Raw genomic sequence first — 26613 nt, forward strand, 5'->3', positions numbered from 1 at the left:
AGCCTTGAGTCCAACTACTGGTTTAAGGAACATTCAAATGAATGCACCATGAAAGATGGACTAGCCTGGATACGCGCTAAATGATATGTTCCTGCAAACATGAAGCCTTTGGTATTACAACGAGCTCATGATTCCCGCATGGCTGGCCATTTTGGGTTTGTGAAAACTCTGCATCTTATCAAAAGACAATTGAAAGACAATTTGAAAAAGGACATTGAATCATACGTGGCCAGTTGTCCTGTATGTGCGGCTGCTAAGTGACCTCCTGGGAAGCCCCAAGGCCTGTTTCAAGCTGTAGCCCATCCTGAATTGCCATCAAAGGAAATATCAATGGATTTCATTGTCGAATTACCTGAGAGTCAAGGAAATGCTGTGATCTGGTTAGTCACGAATTTGTTCTCTAAACAGGTTCATTTTGTGCCTTGTTCCAAGATCCCTTCAGCTAAGTCCTTAGCTAAATTGTTCATTACACATGTGTACCGTTTGCATGGGGTGCCAGAGCGCATAATATCAGATAGAGGGGTACAGTTCACCTCCCTCTTCTGGAAGGAGTTTTTGAAGTTGATTGGCTCCGCCCAGGGGTTAAGCTCTGCCCACCATCCTCAGACTAATAGTGCTTGTGAAAGGACTAATTCTGCTTTGGAGCAATACCTCTGGTGTTTTATCAATTATCAGCAAGATAATTGGATTGAACTGTTACCACCTGCTGAAGTAGCGTACAACAACTCTGTGCACAGCAGCACCGGTTTGAACCCGGTTAGACTTGTATTTGGACAGGACTTTGTGCCAATCCCAGAGTTGCCCCGTGAAAAACCACAAGTCTTGTCCCTTTCGGAGTGGAGTGACCAGCTCCAAAAGGTTTGGCCCATAGCCCAAAAAATGTTGGAAGCTGCTCATCGAGCACACAAGAAACAGGCTGACAAGAAGAGGGTGAAAGAAAGGGAGTACAAGGTTGGAGATCAAGTTTTTCTGTCTACCAAATTTCTCCAAACTACCCAGAAGTCGAAGAAATTAGGGCCTAAGTATGTTGGTCCGTTTCCTATTGTGAAGATCATTAATCCTGTTTCTGTACGGTTGGAATTGCCAAAGTATCTCAACCGCATTTACCCCGTATTTCATTTTAACCTGTTGAAACCAGTGCACACCTCTTTTTTTCGAACACCCGTACTGCCGCCTCCTGCCCCTCTTCTCATCGAAGGAGAGCAACTTCGAGACTTATGATAAGAGTAGGGCCTGCTTGGTAGGGTGCCCTATCCCTCTGGGCAATGCCCCGGGAAATTGCTGCTGAAATAAGCCTCTTAATGTTTTCTGGGAGGTGTTCAAGATTCTCCAGATCCTCCTGGTACTGGTCTGGACCCCAAAGGGCCGGACCCCTGGTTGAATGGAAATGCCTGGAAGAGCCTTCCAGAGGATCCGCCATTTCCCCCTCAGCCGGGTCAGCGGAATCCGGTAGGGAGGGAGACTCAGCCCTCCTGGGACTCTGGTAGGACCTAGGCGGGGACACTGATGGAGAAGAGGGACTGAAACCTCTGCGAGGGGAGGGAGAAGGATCCTGGTTCTGTTCAACTGGAGACCTGAATCTGGATTTGGGCCTAGCTGCCAGGGCTTGTTTCTCTGCCCTGGCGATGGTCCTTTCTAAGGCCCTCTGGCGCCTCTGCTCATCTCTCTCCATGGCCCTAGAAGGCCTCTGCGCTGCCTGAGGCCTAGAGGAGGGTCTGGCCCTTGTTTGGTCGGAGAGGGCCTCTCTTTCTTCTGGGGCCTGGGCAGAAGCAGCTTGAGCCGGGTCAGAACGCCCTGCCATCGCCCCACTCACATTTTTGCTGCCCTAGGCCTCATGGAATTCACCTGCCTGCGGTGCGGTAGGCCAGCCGGTCTGAGTCTGTCCGCTGGTTCTGGCGAGGCCCTCAGAACGCCTCTCCTAGCCTTGCCTCTGAGTCTGCTACGTGCTCCAGATTTTCGCCGGCCCGGCGCACGTGGCGGCTTTCAAAATGGCCACCGGAGTCTCTCGCCCGATCCGTACAGTCTTCGGGCAGCCACGGTGTGAATTTAAGGAGCCATGGCTCGCCCTCGTACTTGCCAGGGATGCTGAGGCCGTTTGCAAAGCGCGCGCGGCTCCAGTAGGGAGGCTGGCGCGGTACCGCAAGGCTGGAAGGCTGCGTGTAACCGATCGGTCTTCGCGCGCTCATCGTCGGTGCCGCAATCACGCTGGGGGTGGTATTTTCGGCTCCTGGGGCTGCAGTGGTCGCCCGGCACGCCCACTCACCCGGGAATCAGACCAGGGCACCCGGCCGCGGGAAGGAAGAGAGAGATCGCCTCACGGGGCCCTCCCTGGCTGCTAAGGACAGGGACAAGCCCGTCCGTTTGGCCGCAGCCATCAATTTAAACTTTAGAATAGCCAATTGATCAAATTAAAGCTCAAATTTACCTTATCAAGTTGAATCTTAGTCAATTTTTCCTGTCTAGAGAACCAAAACACAGTGCTTGGACCAAAAGACTGAGAGGAAACTGGGAACCAATAGGAGAGACAGAAGGTTAAGAAGTTTTCTCTCAGTCTAATGGACCAATCAGGCTGTGTAAAACCTTCGCGTGATCCCTCCCTCTACTGTACTGGAAAATGTAGATATCATTTAAAAATATGTGAAACAATGTTGGAACCCAGCCCACACTTTGTCCTAAAAATATGCACTGGGGGAGAGGGGGGATGACAATAATGGAATTATTATATATGTATACCCGTGATGCCGTATATGAGATATATATTGTATATTGATCTAATACACAGGTGCGTGTGCACGCACAAACACACACACATATACATAGTATTGGGGGGAGGGAGGGGAAGAAAAATTCCATGCTACATAATTTGGCTTTTAGGACAGAAAAGAACATCAACACACATATAACCAATATACAGTTCAGTTGATCTGCAGAGATAAGAAATCTGGCCAAGCCAAAAGGTTTTCACATTTTTTATTGTAAAGCTTTGGGAGGGCTAATTACAGTGGTGTTTGTCATCTGACAGCTCAGCAAACCAACAGAATGGAAGAGAACAAAACGGGCTCACGAGGTGTCATGCTCACGGCTCCAAACAAAAAGGATTTACAAAGGAATCAATTGTGCTCACAGTGCCAGGGGAAAGCCCTAGGCCCAAAGCTTTCCCAGTGCAAGGGATATGCATCACATTGAGAGCAATACAACCTTAGCAAGAGAGAAAGAGGCAGTACCTAAACAAATGGCACAATTCAAAAATAGTTGGGTACTCTTTACTCTGCTGTAGGATTTCTCCTTTAGAAAAAGCTACACCTGCATGTACATAAAACTGTACAAAAAAACAAGGCATCACAAGCAAGAACTGAAATCTCGTATAAATAGAATCAACACGAAGAATTACAAAGGGGTTGCTTCGTTCCATCTCACTCAACTGATCTGTCTGGTCTTGCACCTTTGGTATTACCCCTGGCTTGTCCTAAAGTAGTGCTCAAAATTCTTCCCCTTGCCTTTGAATGCACTTGTCTAGACCAGAACTCATTGAATGCTCTTCTTCCTAACCTTCTCCACCTCTTTTCCTAGGCATGGTTTGGTTTTTCATGGTTTGAAATCGTGAATATCAGTATCTCCTAATGGTATTTTGACCATTGGATTATCAATCACATAAATTCCTATGGCATTTTTATATTCAGTGGCAACTTTTGTTTTTCTTAAGACTATATTCCTCAAGACTATATTTCAATTACTACTGGCACCATCTTCCTTTTTGCCTCACACAAAACACATTTCAAAGTCTTAGCTGAGTTTGGGAGGCCAGGTAATACTGCTTTTCAATCCCTTTACCTGAACAGCCAGTCTTTTTTATTTCATATTTCTGGAAAAAGCAAAGGAAAAGAGATGAAGAGCTTTCCACATTCAGGTTAACAGCCTTGGCTTATTACCAAAAAGCAACCTTATTTGTTCCAATGGGCCTATAGCAAGTATATCCAAATACCGAAGCAATTTTGGGATGAGGTCAGTTTTATAACTCCCATCTGCAAGGGATGGACTAGAAATTAGATTGCCTCGTTATATTTTGACTAAGTGAGTTCAAACCTATGGATAGGCCTAAAAGAGGATAGTTTTACCTGAGCAATGCAGGTATTCCTTCATTAGTGATTTTGGCTCCCATTTATTCCTTTCATAGTGGAAAAGAAGAGTAGAATAGAATAGAATAGAATAGAATAGAATATAGAGTGAGTGGGGTGGGGTGGGGTGGAGTGGAGTGGAGTGGAGTGGAGTGGAGTAGAGTAGAGGAATAGAATAGAAATATGGAAAGACCTGTCCTTTCCATACCATACACTGGAAAGAATCTGGATATGGTGGATTGGACAGTGTTTGTTTATGCTTTGATTTATTTATCTCAATAACTTTATTTACACATACAGTCCAGATAGATTTTTTAACCAAGAATTGAGGCACAAGCCAAAGGAGTCTGGTTTGCTAAGCCATAATATGTGGATTCACATATCATATTAAGTTAAAAATCAGCAAACTATTTCAGAACTTTTTCCTGTTTACATTATACATGATCACCCTAACCTTAGGCTCTTGATACAAGAGTGGATAGGAAGTGCTTTATTCCTGGTCTCCATCCTATGGATTGCTGCTGAAATAGCCCTGAGCCTTAAAAAGTATAGAGGCAGAAGAAGTCCTTGTTTTTTATACACACGGGAAGTTGCCTGTGAACTGAAACCTGAGACTCAAGAATTCAGTCATCTAATCGCCCATGGCATGTAGCAGTTTACTATATGACTAGAGTCATTGGACTTCTCTCTGCAATGCTTCCTACTACCACTACGTTTGGTCAGAAGGTGATCAGCAATCTGCTCATAGAGGACAGAGAATACAGGGAGACACTAAAATTTCATATCCTAGAAATCATCTCTGATGATCAGAAGAAAATGAAAATTGCTTTATGTCACTCCTACCAGTTTACTAGTTTGATAACCAATCTATCTCCAAATGATCAGTCCTGTCAAACATGTACCCATATACCCACACAAACAATAGTTTTACAAAGTATATCATGTCTGTTTCCTTTCCTTCCTAGACACATGCAGTTGAGAAAGTTGAACAGAGATACAGTAAAGAAGGGCAACATCCATCCCACCTTCTGCAATACAGCTTAGAAAAACACATGGCAATGTGTGAGGAAAATGTTGGGCCTGTTGGAACCAGAATTAAGCCAAGAGAAACAAGATGGGTACATCAAATGTCAGCTAATCTGGTGGATAAGTCCCCAGTCTGGAGACTGTCTTCCACTATCATATGTACTGGGAAAAGTCCCATAAATGCTAGCTGGCAATTGCCATTAATACTATACTATCTGGAATCAGGCCTAGCTAAGTCTAGAATACTGAGTGATTTAAGAACTTAGTCACCAAAGCAGCCCACTGCTTGCTGGAGGAAGAGTGCTCTCTTATAAATTCAAAGCTGGTCTTTTGAGTGATCCCAAATGATGACTTCAATGGTTGGGGATAATAATGCCCATGAATAGTTGCACCATTTTATGGGCCTCAAATGAAACTATGACAGGCTCCTGTAATCGAATACTATGTGGCTAAACATGTGACACTGGAAGAGAATATTGGATCCCTTGAGGCTGTCTAAAAGTATAGGGAGGGGGTATGTGACTCCAGCATACAGAGGCCTATGGGCCCAAGTGTGACCCTGAGTCCAAGCTCCATTCACAAAGGCAATGGTGGCTTACAGGCAGACAAATCAAAGGCCAGAATAATGGCACTAGGGTCTAATGACCCCATGGAAATTCTCTGCCTCACATGAGGCAGTAGAGTAATTTGGGGGAGTTAGACATTCTACCACCTGAAAAACTAAAGGTTATTCCACTTTGTTTACTACTGCAGTTCATTATCTATGGGGTAGGGGCAAAGGAGGATAGCTAAAAGCTGTGACTACTATCTATAGAGCTCCTCCATACCTGATAAGCGTTTCTGAAGTCTGAAAAGTGATTAAGATTTTAAAACTCTGCCAAGTCCTTCCTACTCAGTCCTGCTGACCAGCCAGAATACCCCCCTCCCAACTGATGCTTCAATCTCACTGTGGAAGTAAAGAGTGGGCTGGTTGGAAGTGCTTGCCCCAATGTGCTCTTCTGTGGTGAAAATTTCAAGATGAAATTTTCTCCCTGTGGTGTTGTTTGTTTCAATGTCTTTTTGTTCAAAGGACAAATAAAATTCAATCAGGCAAGACATAAATGTCATTCCTAAAATTCATATTTACAGGAGTATAGTAACAAGAGAGGCAGCTTTTCCCCCTGTACCTGTGCCAAGTGCTCTCAGCCCTGTGCCCAATGGACTCCACGAAATCTGCGTGGACCTTTGGTAACTAAGCCATTTCCCACCCACCCCAGCCCTGAAACCAAGAAACCAAGCTCTCCACTATATTCCTTCTCTTTCTTTCCAGTTATCCATGGACCACTCTATTGAGAGCTTGGCTATTCAGGTTGATGTCAGTTCCCTTGCCCAGTGAGAAATCAGTTAATGAAGTGTTTCCATGCCCAATGACTGGGCAAGGCAGTCTCATCTGGCAGGCACAGAACTGCCAATCTGAGTGATAAAAAAATCACAGTTTGAAAAGTCACTTCATGGTGGAGCACTAGACACTGGTCTCAGCATCGTTTTCAGATATTATGTGGCCTCCTCACTCTCACAGGTAGATCTCTCGTTTGGCAGTTTGGGATGATGGTGTGGTGGCTGTCTGGAAATCTGAGGTCTGGGTGAGAGGGATTTCCTCCATGGGGGAATTCTTGCAGGGCTCATGGCTACTGTTGGAGAAGGCACTGTATGTGGGGAGCAGGCGGAGGTTAGCCATTTTGGTGTTGCGCTCTTCTGAGAGTCTGGGGCTTCCATTGCCAACTTGTTCTTGACTCCCTCTGTCTTGAAAAGGCACAAATGTGGAGAGTTTGAGGGCATTCTTGGGCCGCCTGTTTGGAGAGGACTGACCTGGCATCCAGCAGGTATCAGAGTGACCAAACTCTGTGCATTCTCGAGTACAGGTCCCTGTCAAGGCTACATCAGGTAAAGGTCGGAGATCTGTAAATAAGAAACAAGAAAAGGGAAGAATAAACATTCATTCATACATGTATAATGCAACAACATGACTAGCTAACACTTAAATCCCCAGATTTAAATACATTTAAATATATTTAAACAGTAATTTCCTTGTAACTATCATAGAACCACAAAGTTGGAAAAAGCCATATACTGTTCAACTTCCTCAGTGAAGGAATTACTGAAATAAAGGCACTTAAAGCAGATGCCTATCTAGACACCATATGAAGACATCCAATGACATATTGTACTGCTCTTGGTTATTTTTTTTAGAATACTTGGCTAATCTATATATCTTAAAGCGAAATACCACTCATGCATCATCACAAAATCTCCAGAACCATAAAGCCTACAAACTTCAAATTTGCCATGTATGTTCCCATTGGCTTCTAGGTGCTCACTAAGAAAGGATTTTTTTTAAATGGCCATCAGAGCATTAGTATTTCCTATATTATTATTAACACGCTCTGATGCTAAGGAGTTCTACTCCCACTCTTAACCTAAAAAGAAATCTGTTCCAAATGCAAAACACAAGCAGAGGAGAACAATTTCAGTTTCAGTTTTACTTTCACAGCGGGAAGCAGCTTTACTATAGAACAGTTGATCTAAGCCACTCCCAGCTCCTTCCTATCTCCTTCTTGCTCACACAGCAAATACTGTTTGAGTTTCTTTTTTTAATTAAATTTTTTATAAGTTTTACAATTATTACCCTCCTTACCCTTCCCTCTTCCCCCATCCTTACCCCTCTTCCCTCCCTCCCTCCCCTCGACCTCCCAGAGCAAAATACAGGGTATAAACATTTAACAACCATACGCTAACATAAGCTAACTAATTTTAACATGTTACTATTCTTGTACTTTAACCCCCCTCCTTTATTAAACTAACTTTAAATAAATTGTAGCATTCCTTATGCCTTCATTCATAAGCTAACTGAAATTTTTTAGTCCGATATTTGTTTTGAATATAGTCAATCCATCTTCTCCGCATGTACTTCTCATCTGAGTGGTCCTTCAGATACGCTGAAATTTTGGCCATCTCTGCTAAGTTTACTACTTTTAACGTCCATTCTTGGATAGTGGGCAACTCTTCCTTCTTCCAATATTGCACCAACAACAATCTTGCTGCCTTCGTTAGGTTGAAAATCAAATTAGTCTCTATAACAGTACAATCTGAAACTATACCTAACAAAAACAACTGGGGTGTGAACTTTATCCTCTTTTTCAAAATATTTTGAATAACACACCATATTTTTATCCAAAATGCTTTTTTACAAGTCCACCAAATATGGTAATACGTGGCACCAACACAGTCACATTTCCAACATTTAGATTGTAGATTCGGATATATACAGGCTAGCCTTTTTGGATCTAAATGCCATCTGTACAGCATCTTGTAAAAATTCTCTCTCAAGTTCTGAGCTTGTGTAAATTTTACATTTCTTACCCAAATCTCTTCCCATGTTTCCATCATTATTGGTTCTTCAAAATTTTGTGCCCATTTTATCATACAATCTTTAACTAATTCTGTTTCTGAGTCTATTTCTATCAATACATTATACAACCTTTTTATATGCATTTGACCCTGGTCCCTAATTTGTTTTATCAAATTATCCTCATGTTGGATGATACCAGTTTTCTGGTGTTTTTTCCATCTAGCCTGTAACTGTCCGTACTGAAACCAGGTTTGAGTTATCCTTTCCTCTCTTAGTACATTCAAAGATTTTAACTGTGGTACACTTCTATCCATACTAAGAAGTTCTGCATATGTAATTACATCTTGTTTTTGTTCTATACTTATGTTCTTTATAGCGTGTCTGGGCACCCCCCACATAGGTATCTTATCATTTAACCTATATTGATATTTTTTCCAAACACGCAGTAAAGCATTCCTTAAAATATGACTTAAAAATCTTGTCGGCCTTCTTGTCATATATTAGATAAGCATGCCAATATACCAGATCATAACCCTCAATATTCAATATTCTATCCTCTGTTAGGTTAATCCAATCGCTAATTGGTGATTATATAATATGGCGGTATATAAACGCTAATAAATAAAATAATAATAATAATAATAATAATAATAATAATAATAATAATAATAATAATAATAATAATAATAATAATAATAATAATAATAATAATAATAATAATAATAATTGTTGTTAAAACTGCTGCTTCATAGTATAATTTTAAGTTGGGCATTTTTAAGCCTCCTCTTTCACGTATATCTTGCATTATTTTAAGTTTTATTCTCGGTTTCTTTCCTGCCCAAACAAAGTTGTTAATACCTTTCTGCCATTCTTCCAAATTTGCGTCTTTTTTAAGTATTGGTATCATTTGAAAGAAGAATAGAAACTTGGGCAAAACATTCATTTTAACTGCTGCTATCCTTCCCAACAAAGACAATTGTAGTTTTTTCCATTTATTCATTTCTCTCTGTATTTTATGCCATAATGGTTCATAGTTGTACTTATATAATTTCCCATTTGAAGTTGTAATATAAATTCCTAAATATTTAACCTTTTTTACTATCTCACATCCTGTTACTCTTTCTAATTCCTTTTTTTTGGTTCATAGTCATATTTTTAGCTATCATCTTTGTCTTCCCTAGATTTACTTTGAACCCAGATACTTGACCATATTGATTAATTATATTCATTAAACCTGTAACTGATTCCCCCGGCTGGGTTAAAGTTACAACCAAGTCATCTGCAAATGCTCTTACTCTGCATTCGTAGTGCCTAATCTTAATTCCTTGTAATTCATCAGACCCACGTATTCTGTTCAATAACAATTCCAGGGTTAAAATAAACAATAATGGAGACAAGGGACACCCCTGTCTTGTTCCTTTTTCAATTTTAAAAGATTCTGTTAAGCCTCCATTAACTATAATTTGTGCTGTCTGTTTCTGGTATATTGCTTTGATAGATTGCATGAAATGCTCTCCGAACTGCATCTTTTGTAATATTTTTATTAAAAATTGCCAATTGACTTGATCGAATGCTTTCTCCGGATCTAAGAATAAAAGCACTGCTGGGACTTGGTTATACTTTCCCAAATATTCCATTATATTGATGATTTGTCTTACATTACTTTTCATTTGTCTCCCCTGTATAAAACCAGACTGATCATTGTGAATCGTTTGTTGCGCAATTGGCATTAACCTGTTCACCAATATTTTAGCAAAAAATTTATAATCTGTATTAAGTAATGAAATAGGTCTGTAGTTTTTTGGCTGGATAGGATCCTGATCTTCTTTTGGAATCAATGAAATAAAAGCTGTTTTCCAGGATGGTGGAACCCTGCCTTGGATTTTATTAAATAGTTCCCTAAGAGGTTCCATCATTTCTAGTTGTGACTTTGAGTTTCAAACATCCCTCAACTCTCTCACACACTGACAGGACGCTAGCCAAATGAATACCAATGGATGCTGGTAAGCAGAGGTAGACACCCCCCCCCTATTTTCCTCCTCAGTTCAGATGAATCTGTTCCTTCTACTGTAACACCAGTTAAAGGAAAAAGAGGCAAAAACAAAGAAAAAGATTTACAGATGTGATTATGAAAACACAAGTAAGGGAAGCTGCACACAAGTATCATCAAACTCATCCCCAAGTCAGTAGACAGGCTGTAAAAAGTATACATATAATAACCGCTACAGTAATCAGTCACAAATGAGATCAATGCCTTGGACTAATAAGTATTTGTCTGGTTTTAAATATGAACCTAAAATTGATTACTCCAGGGACAAGGTTGTTGATCTCGGACCTTGGGTATCCTGTGCCTGGTGCCATGCTCTAAAGTGGAGGATGGGATTCTGGGAATGTGCTGCAGTGGTGGTAAAGTCCACCTCCCTCCCCTTCATCCCTACCCTGAACCCTTACATAGCCTTCTCACCCATCAGCAACCAATAGCAAAGCACTTTCTTTCAGCTGTCCTTCCGCTTTCTGCTGTCTTTACAACAGATGCTTCCAAAAGACATCTTTTGGAGCCAGAGAGGTAAAGGAAGGAAATTTTATGCCAACATTCCAAGTGCAGGGCAGGTCTACCACAGGATAGGGGGTTTCATGGCGGGGCCCTCAGAAGCAGCCTTCATTTCTCTAGATATACTTTTTGGGTGATTATGACAATGAGAGGGACATCCATTGTGGAATCTACCCAGGCGTTAATCCACAACTACTTAGCCAACTGCAGAAGTTGCTGCGTGAACACAACGAGTATATTCTGGAACTTAAGGCTGCTGTTGATTCTGTTCTTAAGGGCCACAAAGATTTCCAAGTGGTGATTAACACTGATAGGAAGTCTTCTGAAGAGCACCGAGGTCATTTCAATGCCTCCACGACTACAGAAATGGCTGTTCTCATTGTCAGTCAGGATTTTGAGAAGAGAGATATTGTTCTCCACAGCAGAGACAACAGGTTGTTATGAATCAGTGAAACGCACCATGCCTATGATGCTCTCCTGTACCCTCTTATGTTCTGCCATGGAGAAGATGGCTATTACATCAATATACCCCAGTGCGAACCAAACACCAAAGTTCCTCTGAAGAAGTCTGTGTCTGCTGCTGCCTTTTACAGCTACAGGATAATGGAGTGTGGTGGTGAAGGATGCTACCTACTGCTGTTCCAGTTCCATAGTGAAGCACAGGTATCCAACCGACTAGTATTCTAATAAAGTTAGAATCATCCTTCCTGTAATTTAAATGCATTATTATATATCCTGTATGTTGAGAACAGGTTTTGACCTTTTTCTGTGCAGCATCCCTTCTAAATTTTTTTAGAAATGTTTAAGCAAACTAAAAAAAGTCATGAAAAAAGAGATTGACATTATAGTGACATGCAAAATATATATTTGAGCTTATGCCCACAGAAGACCCAAACTATGTATACATCAAATGTAAATTATATGAATTACTAGACGAAAAAGTAAGGGATCTAGAAGCAACTCTAGCCACTCCAAAACTCAATGAGCGAAGTGTGAAACCCCAACCTAAGCAAGAAGACTATACCAAAATTAAACACAATTTAAACACAACAATGATGAGAACTATCTTGAATGCATTTGGGTCAATATTAAAGGTTGTGGGGGAAATGACATTGCCCTAGGTCTATACTACAGGCCACCCAACCAAGCAGAGGAAGTAGATGAACTTTTTGCTAGTCAGCTAACTAAGGTATGTAGGAAGCACATCACAATAGTAATGGGAGATTTTAACTACCCTGACATCAACTGGGAAACAAACTCTGCACCAAGTGGAAGATCCAACAGGTTCCTAACAAACCTAGCAGACAACTTTGTTTTCCAAAAAGTAGAGAAGGGAACAAGGGGATCAGCCATATTGGACTTAATTCTCACTAACAGAGAGGAAATGATAGAAGGTGTTGAAGCCATAGGAACCCTTGGGGCAAGTGACCATGCAATATTGGAATTCAACATTATGCAAACACAAGTAGTAGAACAAAGTCAAACTAGAGTCTTGGACTTTAAGAAAGCTAATTTCAATAAACTTAGAGAGAGCTTGGGAAAAATTCCATGGATGAGAATCCTCAAAGGGAAAACAAGTCAAAAAGCTTGGGAAATTTTGAAAAATGAGATTACAAAAGCCCAGTGTAGCACAATACCAATGAAGAAGAAAAATAACAGCTCCCAAAAGAAACCAGCATAGCTGCATTAAGAACTATCTGACAAACTGAAAGTAAAAAAAGGTAAGTATAGGTTGCCCATTATCCCCATTGTTATTTATTTTAACCTTGGAAGTCTTGTTGAATACAATTCGGGACTCAAAATCCTTAGATGGCATAGCTATCAGGCAAAAGGAATACAGAACTAGAGCATTTGCCGATGATCTGGTTATTATCCTTTCACATCCTTTGAACTCAATAATCCAGATGAAAAATATCATAGCAGAATTTGGCATGGTGTCCGGGTTTAGACTAAATCAAAACAAAATGAAAATGATGGTTAAAAACATGACAGAGATTCAAAGAAAGAGACTTGTAAGCTTGGCAGGTTTCGAAATAGTCTCCAAGGTCAAATATTTAGAAATACAAATCGCAGAATCAAATACAAAACTTTTCCTAAATAATTATGAAGTGTTGTGGCAAAAGATACAGAAAGATCTTCAAGTGTGGAAAAAGTTACAACTATCTTTGCTTGGAAGGATTTCAGCAATTAAAATGAACATTCTACCTAGATTCATTTTTTATTCCAGATGATACCGGTGCTTAAATCAGATACATTTTTGTTAGAATGGCAAGCAACATTAAATAAATTTGTTTGGAAGGAGAAAAAACCGAGAGTAAAGATGAAGATTATGCAAGATACTCGTGAAAGAGGTGGCTTTAGACTCCCAAACCTCCGATTGTATTATGAAGCTGCGGTACTGACGCATGTAGCAGATTGGTTTGGGAAAACAAAAACGGAACTGTTGAATATAGAAGGTCATGACCTTGTTCTGGGATGGCATGCATATCTTTTTTATGAAGATAGGGTGGATAAAGTGTTTAACAATCATGTTTTCCGAAGTGCCTTGATGAGAATATGGAAGAAGCACCGGCCCAATTGGGATTATAAAATACCGCTTTGGTTGGATCTTGCAGACACCATGTGGATTACGAATACTAAGTCACTCGGGGGGTGTTTATATAAAGACGTGCTTATTGCTGATGGGGACGAATGGCAGTTGAAAACTTTGGAACAACTGTTGGAAGAAGGAATTACTTTAAATTGGTTACATTATATACAGTTACAGAAGAGATGGAAAGAAGATTGTAGGGTCGGTTTTATGGATAAAGAAGTGGAACTGATCAAGCAGATAAAAGAGACTGGCCCAAAACAGGTTAAAAGAATATATAATGTATTGTTAGAAAGAGATTCAGAAAGTGAATTGGTTAAGGATTGTATGATTAAATGGGCTCAGAATTTTGGTGAATCGGTTATGTTGGACACGTGGGAAAAAATATGGGTTCAGAATGTTAAATTTACACAGTCACAGAATTTAAGGGAGAACTTTTATAAAATGTTTTACAGATGGTATTTAGATCCTAAAAAATTATCATGCATGTACCCAAATGTTCAACCAAAATGTTGGAGATGCGGGTGCCTAGATACTACCTTTTTTCATGTATGGTGGACTTGCAATAAGGTTAAAGCTTTTTGGATAAAAATATGGTGGGTTATGCAAAATGTATTTAAGAAAAGAATACAATTTACTCCGCAAATGTTTTTACTGGGTATAACTAAGGATTTTACTAAAGGGGAAACAAAACTGGTTTTGTATATGGTTACAGCAGCTAGGTTGTTGATTGCGCAACATTGGAAAAAAGATTTTTTACCAACAATTGATCAATGGATTCAGAAAGTGGTGGGGTTCGCCGAAATGGCAAAAATTTCAGCTTTCTTAAAAGGTCAGAAGCAGGAGAATTATACACAGGAATGGGTAAAATGGATTGATTATATAGAGAATAAATATCAGACTAGGAAGTACTATGTAGCCTTTAGGTAAGAATGTTTAGATTGACAGATGATCAGAGTAAATAATATATGGGATGCTTGGAATTGTTAGAGTGGTGTATAGCAGAAGTCAGGGGGGTGGGTTTGATTGGGAGGTGGGGGAGGGTTAGGGTGGAGGGTGGGGAAATATATATGCATAATAAATTTAGAAGATGGGATTAATGAGATATTGCTACTTTAAGAGAAACCTATATTATGATTTATATATGTTTAATTAATTTAGATGATGGGGTTATTGGGCTATTGTTACTTTAAGAGAAACTTATACTATGATTGTTGGGAGGTGAGGGGGTACAATATTCGAATGAGAAATCTATTTTAAGACGGGGGAGGGGAGGGGGTACAGTATTTGGTATAATATTTGAATGAGAATTTCTGTGACAAGCAACAGGGAGAAAGTAGAACTATTTAACTCATGTTTTGCATCTGTCTTTACACAAAGGGATAAAACAGTCCAACCTATCAAAAGCAGCACCACAAAAATCAGATTAGGAACACAAATTGAAACTGGGAAGAAAATGGTAAGTGAGCACCTGTCTACCCTAGACGAGTTCAAATAACCAGGACCGGATGGATTACACCCCAGGGTTCTGAAGGAACTAGCAGATGAGATCTCAGAACCACTGAATTATATCTTTCAGAGATCCTGGAACCCCGGGGAACTACCAGAGGACTGGAAAAGAGCTGATGTGGTTCCCATCTTCAAAAAAGGGAAAAAAATAGATCCAGGAAACTACAGACCTATCAGCCTGACCTCAATACCAGGAAAGATTCTGGAAAAAATAATCAAACAACGAATTTGCGAACACCTAGAAGCAAACAAAGTAATAGCCAAAAGCCAACATGGATTTGTCAAAAACAGATCATGCCAGACTAATCTTATTGCATTCTTTGATAATGTGACAAAATTAGTGGAATGCTGTCGATATAGTTTACTTGGACTTCAGTAAGGTTTTTGATAAGGTAGACCATAACCTACTACTAGATAAAGCAGAATAATGTGGGTTAGACAGCATCACCACCAGATGGATTCGTAACTGGCTGACCAATCACACTCAACGTGTAGTCCTCAATGGAATTGCATCTACATGGAGGGAAGTATGCAGTAGAGTACCCCAAGGCTCTGTTTTAGGCCCAGTACTCTTCAACATCTTCATCAATGATCTGGATGAGGGGAACTCATCAAATTTGCAGATGACACCAAGATGGCAGGAATAGCCAACACTCCAGAAGATAGGCTTAAGATACAGAAGGATCTTGACAAACTTGAACATTGGGCACTATCTAATAAAATGAAATTCAATGGTGAAAAGAGTAAGGTTCTACATTTAGGCAACAAAAATGGAATGCACAGGTACAGTATAGATCAGTGAGGGCGAACCTTTTTTGGCTCGCGTGCCACAAGTGGGGGGAGCACAGGGGGATTGAGTGCGGGCATGCCGCACCCATAATGCAACGCGTGACCCCCCAGTGTGCATGCGCGCAAAATGCGTGATCCCCCCATTTTTACATGGTTTTTTTGCCCTCCCCAGGCTCCAGGGGCTTTATAGGAGCCTGGGGAGGGCGAAAAGAGCCTCCCCAGACCCCTCTGGAGGCCCTCTGGAGGCTTCAGGGAATGTCCGGAGGCTTCCCTGAAGCCTTCGGAACGCTTAAAACCACCCTCCGAGCAAACCGGAAGTGGCTCTTTTCGCCCTCCCCAGGCTCCTATAAAGCCTCTGGAGCCTCTGGAAGGCGAAAAATAGCTTTTAAAAAGGTGAACTCAGCTGGCCAGCGCGCACATGCGCGCTGGCCAGCTGACAGGGCAGCGCCTCGCGTGCCGTGACAAATGGCTCCGCGTGCCACTTGTGGCACGCGTGCCATAGGTTCGCCATCACGAGTATAGATGATACCTTGCTCAGTAGTAGTAACTGTGAAAGGGATCTTGGAGTCCTAGTGGACAACCATTTAAATATGAGCCAGCAGTGTGCAGCAGCTGCCAAAAAAGGCAACACAGTTCTAGGCTGCATAAATAGAGGGATAGAATCAAGATCAAGTGACGTGTTAATACCACTTTATAATGCCTTGGTAAGGCCACACTTGGAATACTGCATTCAGTTCTTTCTTTTTTTTTAATAAACTTTTAATAAACTTTTAATAAACTTTTAATAAACTTTTTAAATAAACTTTTACTTTACCGCCGCCCCGAGTCCTTCGGGAGAGGGCGCGGCTTAGAAATAAATATTCTATTCTATTCTACTTTTACTTTTATTCATATTTCTAGACCGCCCCCTCTCCCAAAAGAGACTCGGGGCGGTGTACAGTCGATGGAATACATAAAAAGAATACATAAATAAACAAATACTTAAATATTTAAATACTTAAATAATTAAATGCTTACATGGAGGAGGTTATAAGAACTGTACATTCAAGTAAAGCATTTAAAATACAATATTTAAAAAACGACCCCTAAAAATACCCCAAAGAATTAAATTTAAAATAGTTCCCCAGAAATTCCAATTAAAAATATCTGCCAGGAGGTAAAATAAAACTATGAATGTGCCAAGCCGGCTAATCGAAACAGGTGAGTCTTTAGTTTTTGTCGGAAGGAGCGGAAGTCGGTGGTAGTTCTGATGTCGGGGGGGAGGTCATTCCAGAGGGTTGGGCCCATCACAGAGAAGGTTCTACTCCTAGGCGCCGCCTGTTGGCATTGCTTGGTGGACGGCACCAGGAGAAGTCCCTCCCTGTGAGAGCGGATTGGTCGCAGGGATGTGTGCGGCAGGATGCTAGTTTTATTGGTTTTTTTTAAAATTTACAAGGGAAAAGGTAATGGAAAAAGTATACAAATTTTGGCAGTTGTAAAGTGTGGTAGGTGCCCCCTCCCTCCATACTCATAGTATACATCTAAGTAAAAATCATTAATACATAGTAGTATATAGTCAGCATATTAATTCCATTGGTACTTTCGATCAGTTTATGTCAAAAAGATTTTCTTATTCATTTTTGTGATCTGAGCTTTCTTGGTATTGCCCCATCTCCCCCCGCCGACAGAGCTCCGGCCCCTCCCATGTCCTGTATGTCTGTTATAGGATCTTCTGTTTTTTCTAGGTGTGTTTTGTTTTTTTCCATAAAGGCCTGTGCCTCTATGGGTGTATTGATTCTAGTTCTTGTCTCCTCCCAGAATATTAACATACCTTCAGGCATCAGCCATCTGAACCACACCCCCTTCTGGTATAATTTATTCGCTAGTTGCGAATAATTTTTTCTTTTTTCCCTCACTTTCTTGGGGATCTGCTTCAGAATGGTTATTTCCCTATCTTGGTATGTCAAGGCTTGCCCCCTTTGTGCACTCAGAATTTCATCTCTTGTGCTTTTTCTGAGAAATTTAATGTGTACCTCCCTGGGTACGTTGTGTGTTCTAGCATAGGCTGAGTTCACTCTATAAACCAGATCTATCTCCCACCCCATCTGTTGTTTTTCTTTATGAATGTATTCAGCCAAAATACTTGTCATGATGTCCCTTATGTTTTCATCATCTGCTTCCATCACATTTTGGAATCTAAGGTAAAAGGACATTCTCTCAAACTCTATTTTCATCTGTTGGGTATCAAGTTCTTTGTTTCCCTTCTGCACCCCCTCCACCCCCTCCCTCATCTCAGCCGCCTCACCCTCCAAAAGGTCCAGTCTCTGTGAGTTCGTATTAATTTGGGCCTGATTCTCTTTAATTTCTTCTTTCATCTCCTTTAGTTGTTTCTTGATTTCCTCTTGTCCCTGTAAAATTTGCTGAAACATTTGTTGAAAGTCCATCTCTGTACTTTTAGGTTGCATCAGGGCTGTTATCGTTGATTGTGTAGCAGGGCTGGAAGTTGCTGATGTCGGGGCAGAGGTAGCAAAGCCAGGCTTTCCAGGAGGTGGTCTTTTAGGAGGCATTGTTTATAAAATAAAGAGTTCAGTCAGTGTAGAGAATGGACAGTCAGAGCGGCAGAGCAGCCAGAAGAGTCCAGGAGGCAGAAGGTCCAGGCAGAAGAGAGTTTCTCTGATCACCCTGGCAGTAGAGCAAAGTTTTTCACTCCAGGGAGTTCAAAAAGTAGCAATCCACAAGAGATTTATCTGAGTAGCACGGAGACAAAGACCGGAAGCCTGAATTTTTAAAGGTGGAGTCAGGTTTCACAGTTCATAAAGACAACGGAAGTGTGCCATCTTGCCCTGCTAGCTTCGGGTTTAGAGGCATAACAAAGTTTTCAAAGTTCAAAGTTCCCAAAGTTCTCAGATCATAAATACATTATGAGGTTAAGTTCAAAGAAAATCACTTTAAGAAAGGGTGTGGAATCATTGGTTGGCTCTCCCCCCTCCTCCTTCCCCTGGGGCTGAGAGCAGAATTGTTCCAAGCCGCCTGTCCGAGGGGGGGGGGAAATCCCTCTCCCTCCAGCCGCGCCTCTCAAGTCAGCCGAAAGAAAAAGTTTTAAACTGCTGGCAAATTCTTCAAATCAGTAAAGGGAATGGAGGGGAGTCTGCGCCTCACCGCACCGCAGCTGCGTCCTTCTGCTTTCTCATTCTCCGCACAGCCTCTCAGCGAAGACGCCCACGTGTCCTCCGATCTGCTCCCCAGTGCCTTGGGCGAGGCGGGGGACCTCCCGCCGGCCGCCGCCGATCCAGGGATCCCCTGCGGTGCCGCCCCTCCGGCAGGACGCCTCTGCGGGGCGTTCTGTGCCCCCCAAGGAGTGGGGAAGCCCACCAGGGAGCCGGAGCGGGCAACGACTTGCCCGTCGCCGTCAGCTGCCGGAACCGGAACGAATACTGCATTCAGTTCTGGTCGCCACAATGTAAAAAAAAGATGTGGAGACTCTAGAAAGAGTGCAGAGAAGAGCAACAAAGATGATTAGGGGACTGGAGACTAAAACATATGAGGAACAGTTGCAGGAACTGGGTATGTTTAGCTTAAGAGAAAGAAGGACTAGGGGAGACATGATAGCAGTGTTCCAATATCTCAGGGGTTGCCACAAAGAAGAGGGAGTCAAACTATTCTCCAAGGCACCTGAGGGTAGAACAAGAAGCAATGGGTGGAAACTAATCAAGGAGAGAAGCAACTTAGAACTGAGGAGAATGACCATTGGCTTATGTGAAGGGTCCTTTTCTTTGCACCGCGGGAGAGTCCAAGCAATGGGTTAATTCAGTCTGGTTGCCCTGGATACTGAGGAACTTTTTTTCTCCTTTAACCACACCTCCTAGTGTGATTACTTGCCAGAATTTCAAAATGGTCTGTACCGAGAGGATGGAGCGAAGGCGTCCAAGATGACTCCATTTGACACGAAGAAGACGAATCCCTGGACAAACAGCCAGGGCGGGTTGGACTCTCCTGCGGTGCACAGAAAAGGACCCTTCAGGTAAGCCAATGGTCATTTTCCTGTGCACCGCTTGGAGAGTCCAAGCAATGGGACATACCCAAGTTATTGTCCATCTGGGCGGGCAGAAGCAGAGTCCCGGGGTTCGGTCGGAGACACAACCCCTTGAAGCACCCTCCTGCCAAAGGACGCCTCAGCCGAGGCGTATATGTCCAGCTTGTAGTGTCTAATAAAGGGCAATGAGGAGGACCACGTAGCTGCCCTGCAAATGTCGAGGATCGAGGCCTGAGTAGCCCAGGCTGCAGTCGTGGCCGCACTGCGAGTGGAATGGGCCATGATGCCCCGAGGCATCGACCTGGCCTGGCTTTCATAGGCTGAGGCGATTCAAGCGCGCAGCTACCTGCCGACAGAGGAAGAAGAAACTTTCTTGCCCAGGGAGCCTGGTTGAAAGGACACAAATAAGGACTCCGACTTCCGGAACTCGGAAGTACGGGCGATGTACGTCTTCAGCGCTCTTCTGACGTCTAGCGTGTGCCACAGACGCTCCCTGGAATGCGACGGTCACGGACAAAAGTCAGGAAGTACGATGTCTTGCATCCTGTGGAACCAAGTGTTGACCTTTGGAATAAAGGTCGGGTATAGTCTCAACACCACCCTGTCCGGGTGGATGGTACATAGGTCCTGGCGAACAGACAGGGCTGCCAGCTCTGAAATATGGCGAGCCGTCGTTACGGCGATGAGGAAGGCCGTCTTGATAGTGAGATGACGTAAGGACGTAGTGCGAAGCGGCTCGAAAGATGGAGAGGTGAGAGCCTGAAGGACCACCGACAGTTGCCAGGTGGGGTAGCGATGGACCGTGGGAGGCCATAGTTTACTGGCCCCTTTGAGAAAGGAACGTACTCTGGGAACCTTGCTAAGAGGCAAGGCCGGGTCACCGGCCCAAACGGTGGAGAGGGCTGCCACCTGTCGCCGGAGAGTATTAGGAGCAAGGCCCTTGGCGAGACCCCCCTGCAGGAAGTCCAGGACGCGGGACACAGGAGCCGTGACCGGGTCAAGTTGTAAGGTTTCGCACCATTTGGCAAAGGAAGTCCAAGAAGCATCGTAGATTCTAGTTGTCGATGGTCGTCTAGCCGCCTGTATCATGTAGACTACCTCATCTGATAGGCCTTTGCGCCTCAGCAGGTCCCCCTCAAGTGCCAGATGGCCAATTGGAGCCATTGGGGCTCCGGATGGACCACGGCCCCCTGGCTGAGGGAGATCTGATTCGGTGGAATTTTCCACGGAGGCGATAGAGATAGGCTGAGCAGGTCGGCGAACCACGATCTCCGGGGCCAGTGAGGGGCCACGAGGAGCACCTCCGCTCCCTCCGCGATGATCTTGTTGAGGACTTGCGGAAGTAGGGGCAGAGGTGGGAAGACGTAAAGCAGGCCGCGGGGCCATGTGCAACGAAGGGCATCCGTCCCTTCCGCCCCCGGAGACTGGAAGCGGGAGAAATATCGGTGGAGTTGAGCATTCTCCCTGGACGCAAAGAGGTCGACTGTCGGGGTGCCGAACCTGCGGGACAGCTGGCGGAACAGAGCCAGATCCAACCTCCATTCCGCGGGGTCTATGGTGGTCCTGCTCAACCAGTCCGCCTGGGTGTTGTCGACACCCGAAATATGGTCGGAGCGAAGAGACGCCAGGTGCCTCTCCGCCCAGCGCCCCAGGGATTCCGCTTCCCTCATCAATTTCTTGGATCTGGTGCCGCCCTGGCGGTTTATGTGCGCCTTGGTGGCCACATTGTCCATCATCAAAAGGACGTGTTGCTGACGAATGTCCTGATGGAAGTGTCGGAGCGCCAGACGGGCTGCATGCAGCTCCAGAAGATTGATGCTGTAGGACGTTTCGGTGAGTGACCACTTGCCTTGCACTACTAGATGACTCATGTGTGCCCCCCAGCCGGCGAGGCTGGCGTCCATGGTGACAACCAACCGGTCGGGTTCTTTGAAGAGATGGCCCTTGAGGAGCGCAGGGGACGTCCACCATCGGAGGGACCTCTTCACCGCCGGGGGGATGCACACCAACCGGGTTGAGTTGCTCCTGGAAGCCCTCTGGTGGGGTAGGAGGAGCCATTGGAGGGCTCTGGAGTGAAGACGAGCCCAGGGGACGATCGAGATGGAGGAGATCATCTTCCCCAACAGCTGTGACAGGAGGACGATCGGAACCTGTCTCGTGTGCATCACTTTGCGGGTCATGGCCACCAAGCTGTCTAGCCTGTCCTGGGAGAGGAAAACCCTGCACAGGGAAGTGTCCTATCACCGCCCCCAAGTGAATGAGTCTGGTGGTGGGAACCAGGTGGCTTTTCTTTAGGTTCAGAGAAAAGCAGTGGCTCCTTAGGGTTCTCATTGTGATGCGGAGGTCCCGCAAGGCCTGCTGCCTGGACGACGACTGGATTAGAATGTCGTCCAGGTAACACTGCAGTCTTATGGGTCTGCGCCTGAGTTGGGCCGCCACAACCGCCAGGACCTTGGTGAAGGTCCTGGGTGCCAACGACAGGCCGAAGGGGAGGGCCCGGTATTGGAAATGCCGGCCGGTATTGGAAATGCCGGCCGGTATTGGAAATGCCGGCCGGTATTGGAAATGCCGGCCGGCATAGAAGAAGCGCAGGAACCTCCTGTGCTGGGGACGGATGGGGATGTGGAGATAGGCCTCCTTGAGGTCGATAGAGGTGAGGAGGTCTCCCTGACGGATCCCCGTCAGGATGGACTGGAGGGACTGCATCTTGAACCTCCGGTAGGCGATGTGCCTGTTGAGGTTCTTGAGGTCCAAGATGGCCTTCCAACCCCCCGAGCTTTTGGGTACCAGGAAGAGGATGGAATAGAAGCCCCTCCCCTCCTGGTCGGGGGGGACCTGCTCTATCGCGTCTATCTCCAGGAGATGTAGAATCTCCTGGTTCATGAGCTCTCTCTTCAGAGGGCAGGAGGGAGTGGGGCACCGGATAATAATAATAATAATAATTTTATTTGATTAGCCGCAACCCTCTCCCGAAGGACTCGGGGCGGCGTACAATCAAAACGGATAAAAATACACATAAGACAAACATATATACAAAAAGAACAGAGACATATACATATGTGCATGGACTTATAAGTGAAAGACAATTAAAAACACAATTTAAAATCCCCTAAATAAAATTACTAAATTAAAAAACCCATCAGGAGCGTTAACGAAGTTATGGTTGAGCCAGGCCAGCTATTTGGAAAAGGTGGGTCTTGAGCTTAACACGGAAGGAGCGGAGGTCAGTAGTGGTCCTAATATCCGGGGGAAGGTCATTCCACAGGGCTGGGCCCGCCACAGAGAAGGCTCTGCTCCTAGGCGCCGCCCCATGGCACTGTCTGGTGGACGGCACCTGGAGAAGTCCCTCTCTGTGCGAGCGGATGGGTCGTAGGGATGTATGGGGCAGAATACGATCCCGCAGGTAACTAGGTCCTGAGCCATGGAGCGCTTTAAAGATCGTAATCAAAACCTTGAAACGCACTCGATAGACCACAGGAAGCCAGTGCAGCTCGCGCAGGAGAGGTGTCACATGGGAGTACTTAGTACTCCCCATAATCACCCGCGCGGCCGCATTCTGCACCAACTGCAGTCTCCGAGTGCATTTCAAGGGAAGCCCCATGTAGAGAGCGTTACAGTAGTCCAGGTGAGATGTCACCAGCGCATGGGTGACTGTGCGTAGGGCGTCCCGGTCCAATAGGGGGCGCAATTGGCGCACCAGGCGGACCTGGTGGAACGCCCCCCTTGCCACGGCTGTCACATGTTCATCCATGGACAGCCTGGCATCCAGGAGGACGCCCAAATTGCGCGCCCGCTCCACGGGGGCGAGTTGAATGCCCCCAATGGCCAGAGATGGAATTATCTGGTTGAACCGGGGAGCCGGAACCCACAGCCACTCCGTCTTGGAAGGGTTGAGCCTGAGTTGGTTGTCATCCATCCAGACCCGTACGGCTTCCACACACCGGGACATCACTTCGACGGCCTCGTTGGGGTGGTTTGGGGTGGAAATGTACAGCTGAGTATCATTAGCGTACAGATGATATCCCACTCCGAAACCACGGATGATCTCACCCAGCGGCTTCATGTATGTGTTGAACAGGAGTGGCGAGAGGACCGACCCCTGTGGCACCCCACAAGTAAGGGGGCTTAGGGTCGACCTCTGCTCCCCTGTCAACACACGTTGCGTCCGGCCGGAGAGGTAGGAGCCGAACCACCGCAAAACGGTGCCCCGGATGAAATTCCGGGGCGGGGGGGGATAAGAATTCCAAGGACAGGCCCTCCCTGACAATCTGGAGGACCCAGGAATCCTCCGTCTGGGCCCAATGGTGGGCGAATAGCTGGAGTTGCCCCCCCTATGGGTGACAGGCCCGGGCAGTCACTTTGATTTGCGGAAAGGACTGTTGGAGGCTCCGCCACGGTTGGATTTGCGAAAACCAAATTGCTGTCTACCTCTGTCCCTGAAATTTGATCTGCCCGGGTACCTGTCCACTGACCAGTCGGTAGGGAGGGGTGAAGGAGGAAGAGGCAGAGGGTTCTGAGGCACGAAAGGACTGCTTCCTGGGGTAGGGAGCAGACTCACGGTCCTGCTTCTTTGAGGTGGATGGTAAGACCTTTCTCTTATCTTTTGATTCAATGAGGAGTGGGTCTAGCACCTCCCCGAATAATTTGGCTCCCTTAAAGGGGGCGGAGGCCAGCTTCCATTTATGCTTCTGGTCTGCCTGCCAGTGGCGGAGCCAAACCAGGCGGCGGGAAGTGACATTGGCTGCTAGAGCTCTAGACGCGAATTTGGTGGCATTGAGGGACGCGTCCACAGCATATTGGGAGGCCGCAATGATTTTTGAGATATCCTGGCGGAGGCGCAAGTCCCCCGCCGGGAGTTTGGTTAGCAGCTCCCTAAGCCAGATAACCGAGGCCCTATTAAAAAAGGATGCGGAGGAGGAAACTTTGATGGCCCAGGCGGCTGCAAGGTGGGCCTTGTGACATACCTTCTCCGCCTTCTTATCTTCCGCCTTAAGGCCCTCCAGCAGGTCGGCTGGGAGGGGGGAGTTGGAGGTCAGGGCGGTAATGGGCGGGTCCACGGTCGGGAGAAGCAGGAGGTCTTCCAAGGTGGGGTCCATTGTGTACAGCTTTTTGTCTGCCCCACTAGGGGAAGACAAGGTGGCTGGTTGAGTCCACTGTCTTTGAATCACGTCCAGGAATAAACCTGGAACCGGGACCAGTTCTTGCTGGGGAGCAGGGAACAGCGTCGGCCGGGGGTTGGGCCAGCTTGGGTTTGATCCCTACCCTGGTGGCAAGCTTGGCCTTGTGGAGGATAGCTTTAAAGAGGCTAGGTTTGAAAAAGCCCCGAAAAGGAGGGGGCGTTGGGAGGGAGGCCCTCGTCTTCAGATAGTTCTTGGCCATCCTGGTCAGGATCCTCAATGGCGGAGGTTTCACTGACCACAGATGACTCAAGGGACGGGTGACGGACACGTTAGGCTGGTGGGGGACCCACCGGGCCAGGGCGGGTGACCCCGGTCTCCGGGGGAGGGGGTGTCCACTTCTGGAGACCCTCAGCAATGCCTTTGGCGATCGCGCGATCGACCACGGCCTGCATGCGGGCCGACAGCTCGGGTTCATGGTCAGAGTCGGAGTCTTGATCCCTGGGGTCCTGAAGGTGGGAATGGGGAACCCCGGATGGGTGGACCCTGCTGGGACCCTCTGGAACTGGGTCCTGTTCATATGACCAGGATGGGGCTGGCGAGACCGGTTCCGCCAGCGACCTATCCGGGGACAGATCCTGAGACTCTACCTCTTCATTCATCAAGGCTAAGACATCGCCCCGGGATGGTGGCACGGGGGCTCCCCCTGGGGGGGACCCTGACCCTGCCTGGTGCCGGGCCTTTTCAAATTGTTTGTTGGTGCCTCTCAGCATCCTTAGTCTCGGCTGCCGACAGGGCCCTGATAGGGTGTTTGCCCGTGGCCCCTGAGACGCCCTTGCCTGCACCCCCACCCCTGGTAGGAGGGGTATCCTTGCTAGGGGCCTGAGGAGGGCCTGATCTAGCCTCAAGGGAACCTGATGGGGGGGGCAGCTCCATGCCAATGACCGCACAAAGGTGATGCAGAAGCACAGGCAGGTGGCTAGGATGCAGGAGATTTCAACTGGCTATTCTGCAATGCACAAGAAAAAAGAGACATGATTAATAAATAAGGTTTAAAAAACACAAGCATGCCAAAAACCAATCATAACGCCAGCAGTCAGTCATAAGGGAGAACACCCAGGAGGAGGAATATGAAAAGGGCCCGCAGCTCAGGCTGCAGGTACCCGGCAGGAGAGTCAGGGAAGCCAGTAGGCCAGAAAAAACTTAGTTAGAAACCAGAGGCAACTGCGAGGGGCTCAGCGGAGACGAAAGCGGTGGCCGTGTGTGATCCGGGCCGCTTTCTCCTCCGCGGCGGCTGAGGGGCAGAAAAAACGCAAGGAAAGCAAAAAGCGAAAAAACTAGCTGGAAAAAGAACAAACCGGGAGGGAACCGAGCGGGGGAAAAAAACCCTCGCCGCTGCTGCCGCGCTCCGGAGAGCAAGCAGCTGGTCTCCAAGCCTGTACGAGCCGATATTGTAAACGGTTAAATAAAGGGTTGGTGTCGCTAAAAAAACCTTTGCATTCCTGGAGTCTGCACT

General features: G+C 45.5%; 1 protein-coding gene across 11 annotated transcripts in view; it reads right to left on the reverse strand.

The window, feature by feature from the left end:
- Window positions 1–2953: 2953 nt before the first annotated feature.
- Window positions 2954–26613, reverse strand: part of PCDH1 (protocadherin 1) — a 251980-nt gene continuing 228320 nt past the window's right edge. For all 11 annotated transcript variants that reach the window (XM_081950421.1, XM_081950423.1, XM_081950419.1 and 8 more), the window contains exon 6: window positions 2954–7079. In XM_081950421.1, the coding sequence (XP_081806547.1) occupies window positions 6694–7079 (386 nt within the window). In that variant the 3' untranslated portion in view covers window positions 2954–6693. The remainder of the gene's footprint in view (window positions 7080–26613) is intronic.

The sequence above is a fragment of the Natrix helvetica genome, assembly GCF_964273705.1.
Source record: "Natrix helvetica genome assembly, chromosome: 4".
NCBI classification, from domain to species: Eukaryota; Metazoa; Chordata; class Lepidosauria; order Squamata; family Natricidae; genus Natrix; species Natrix helvetica.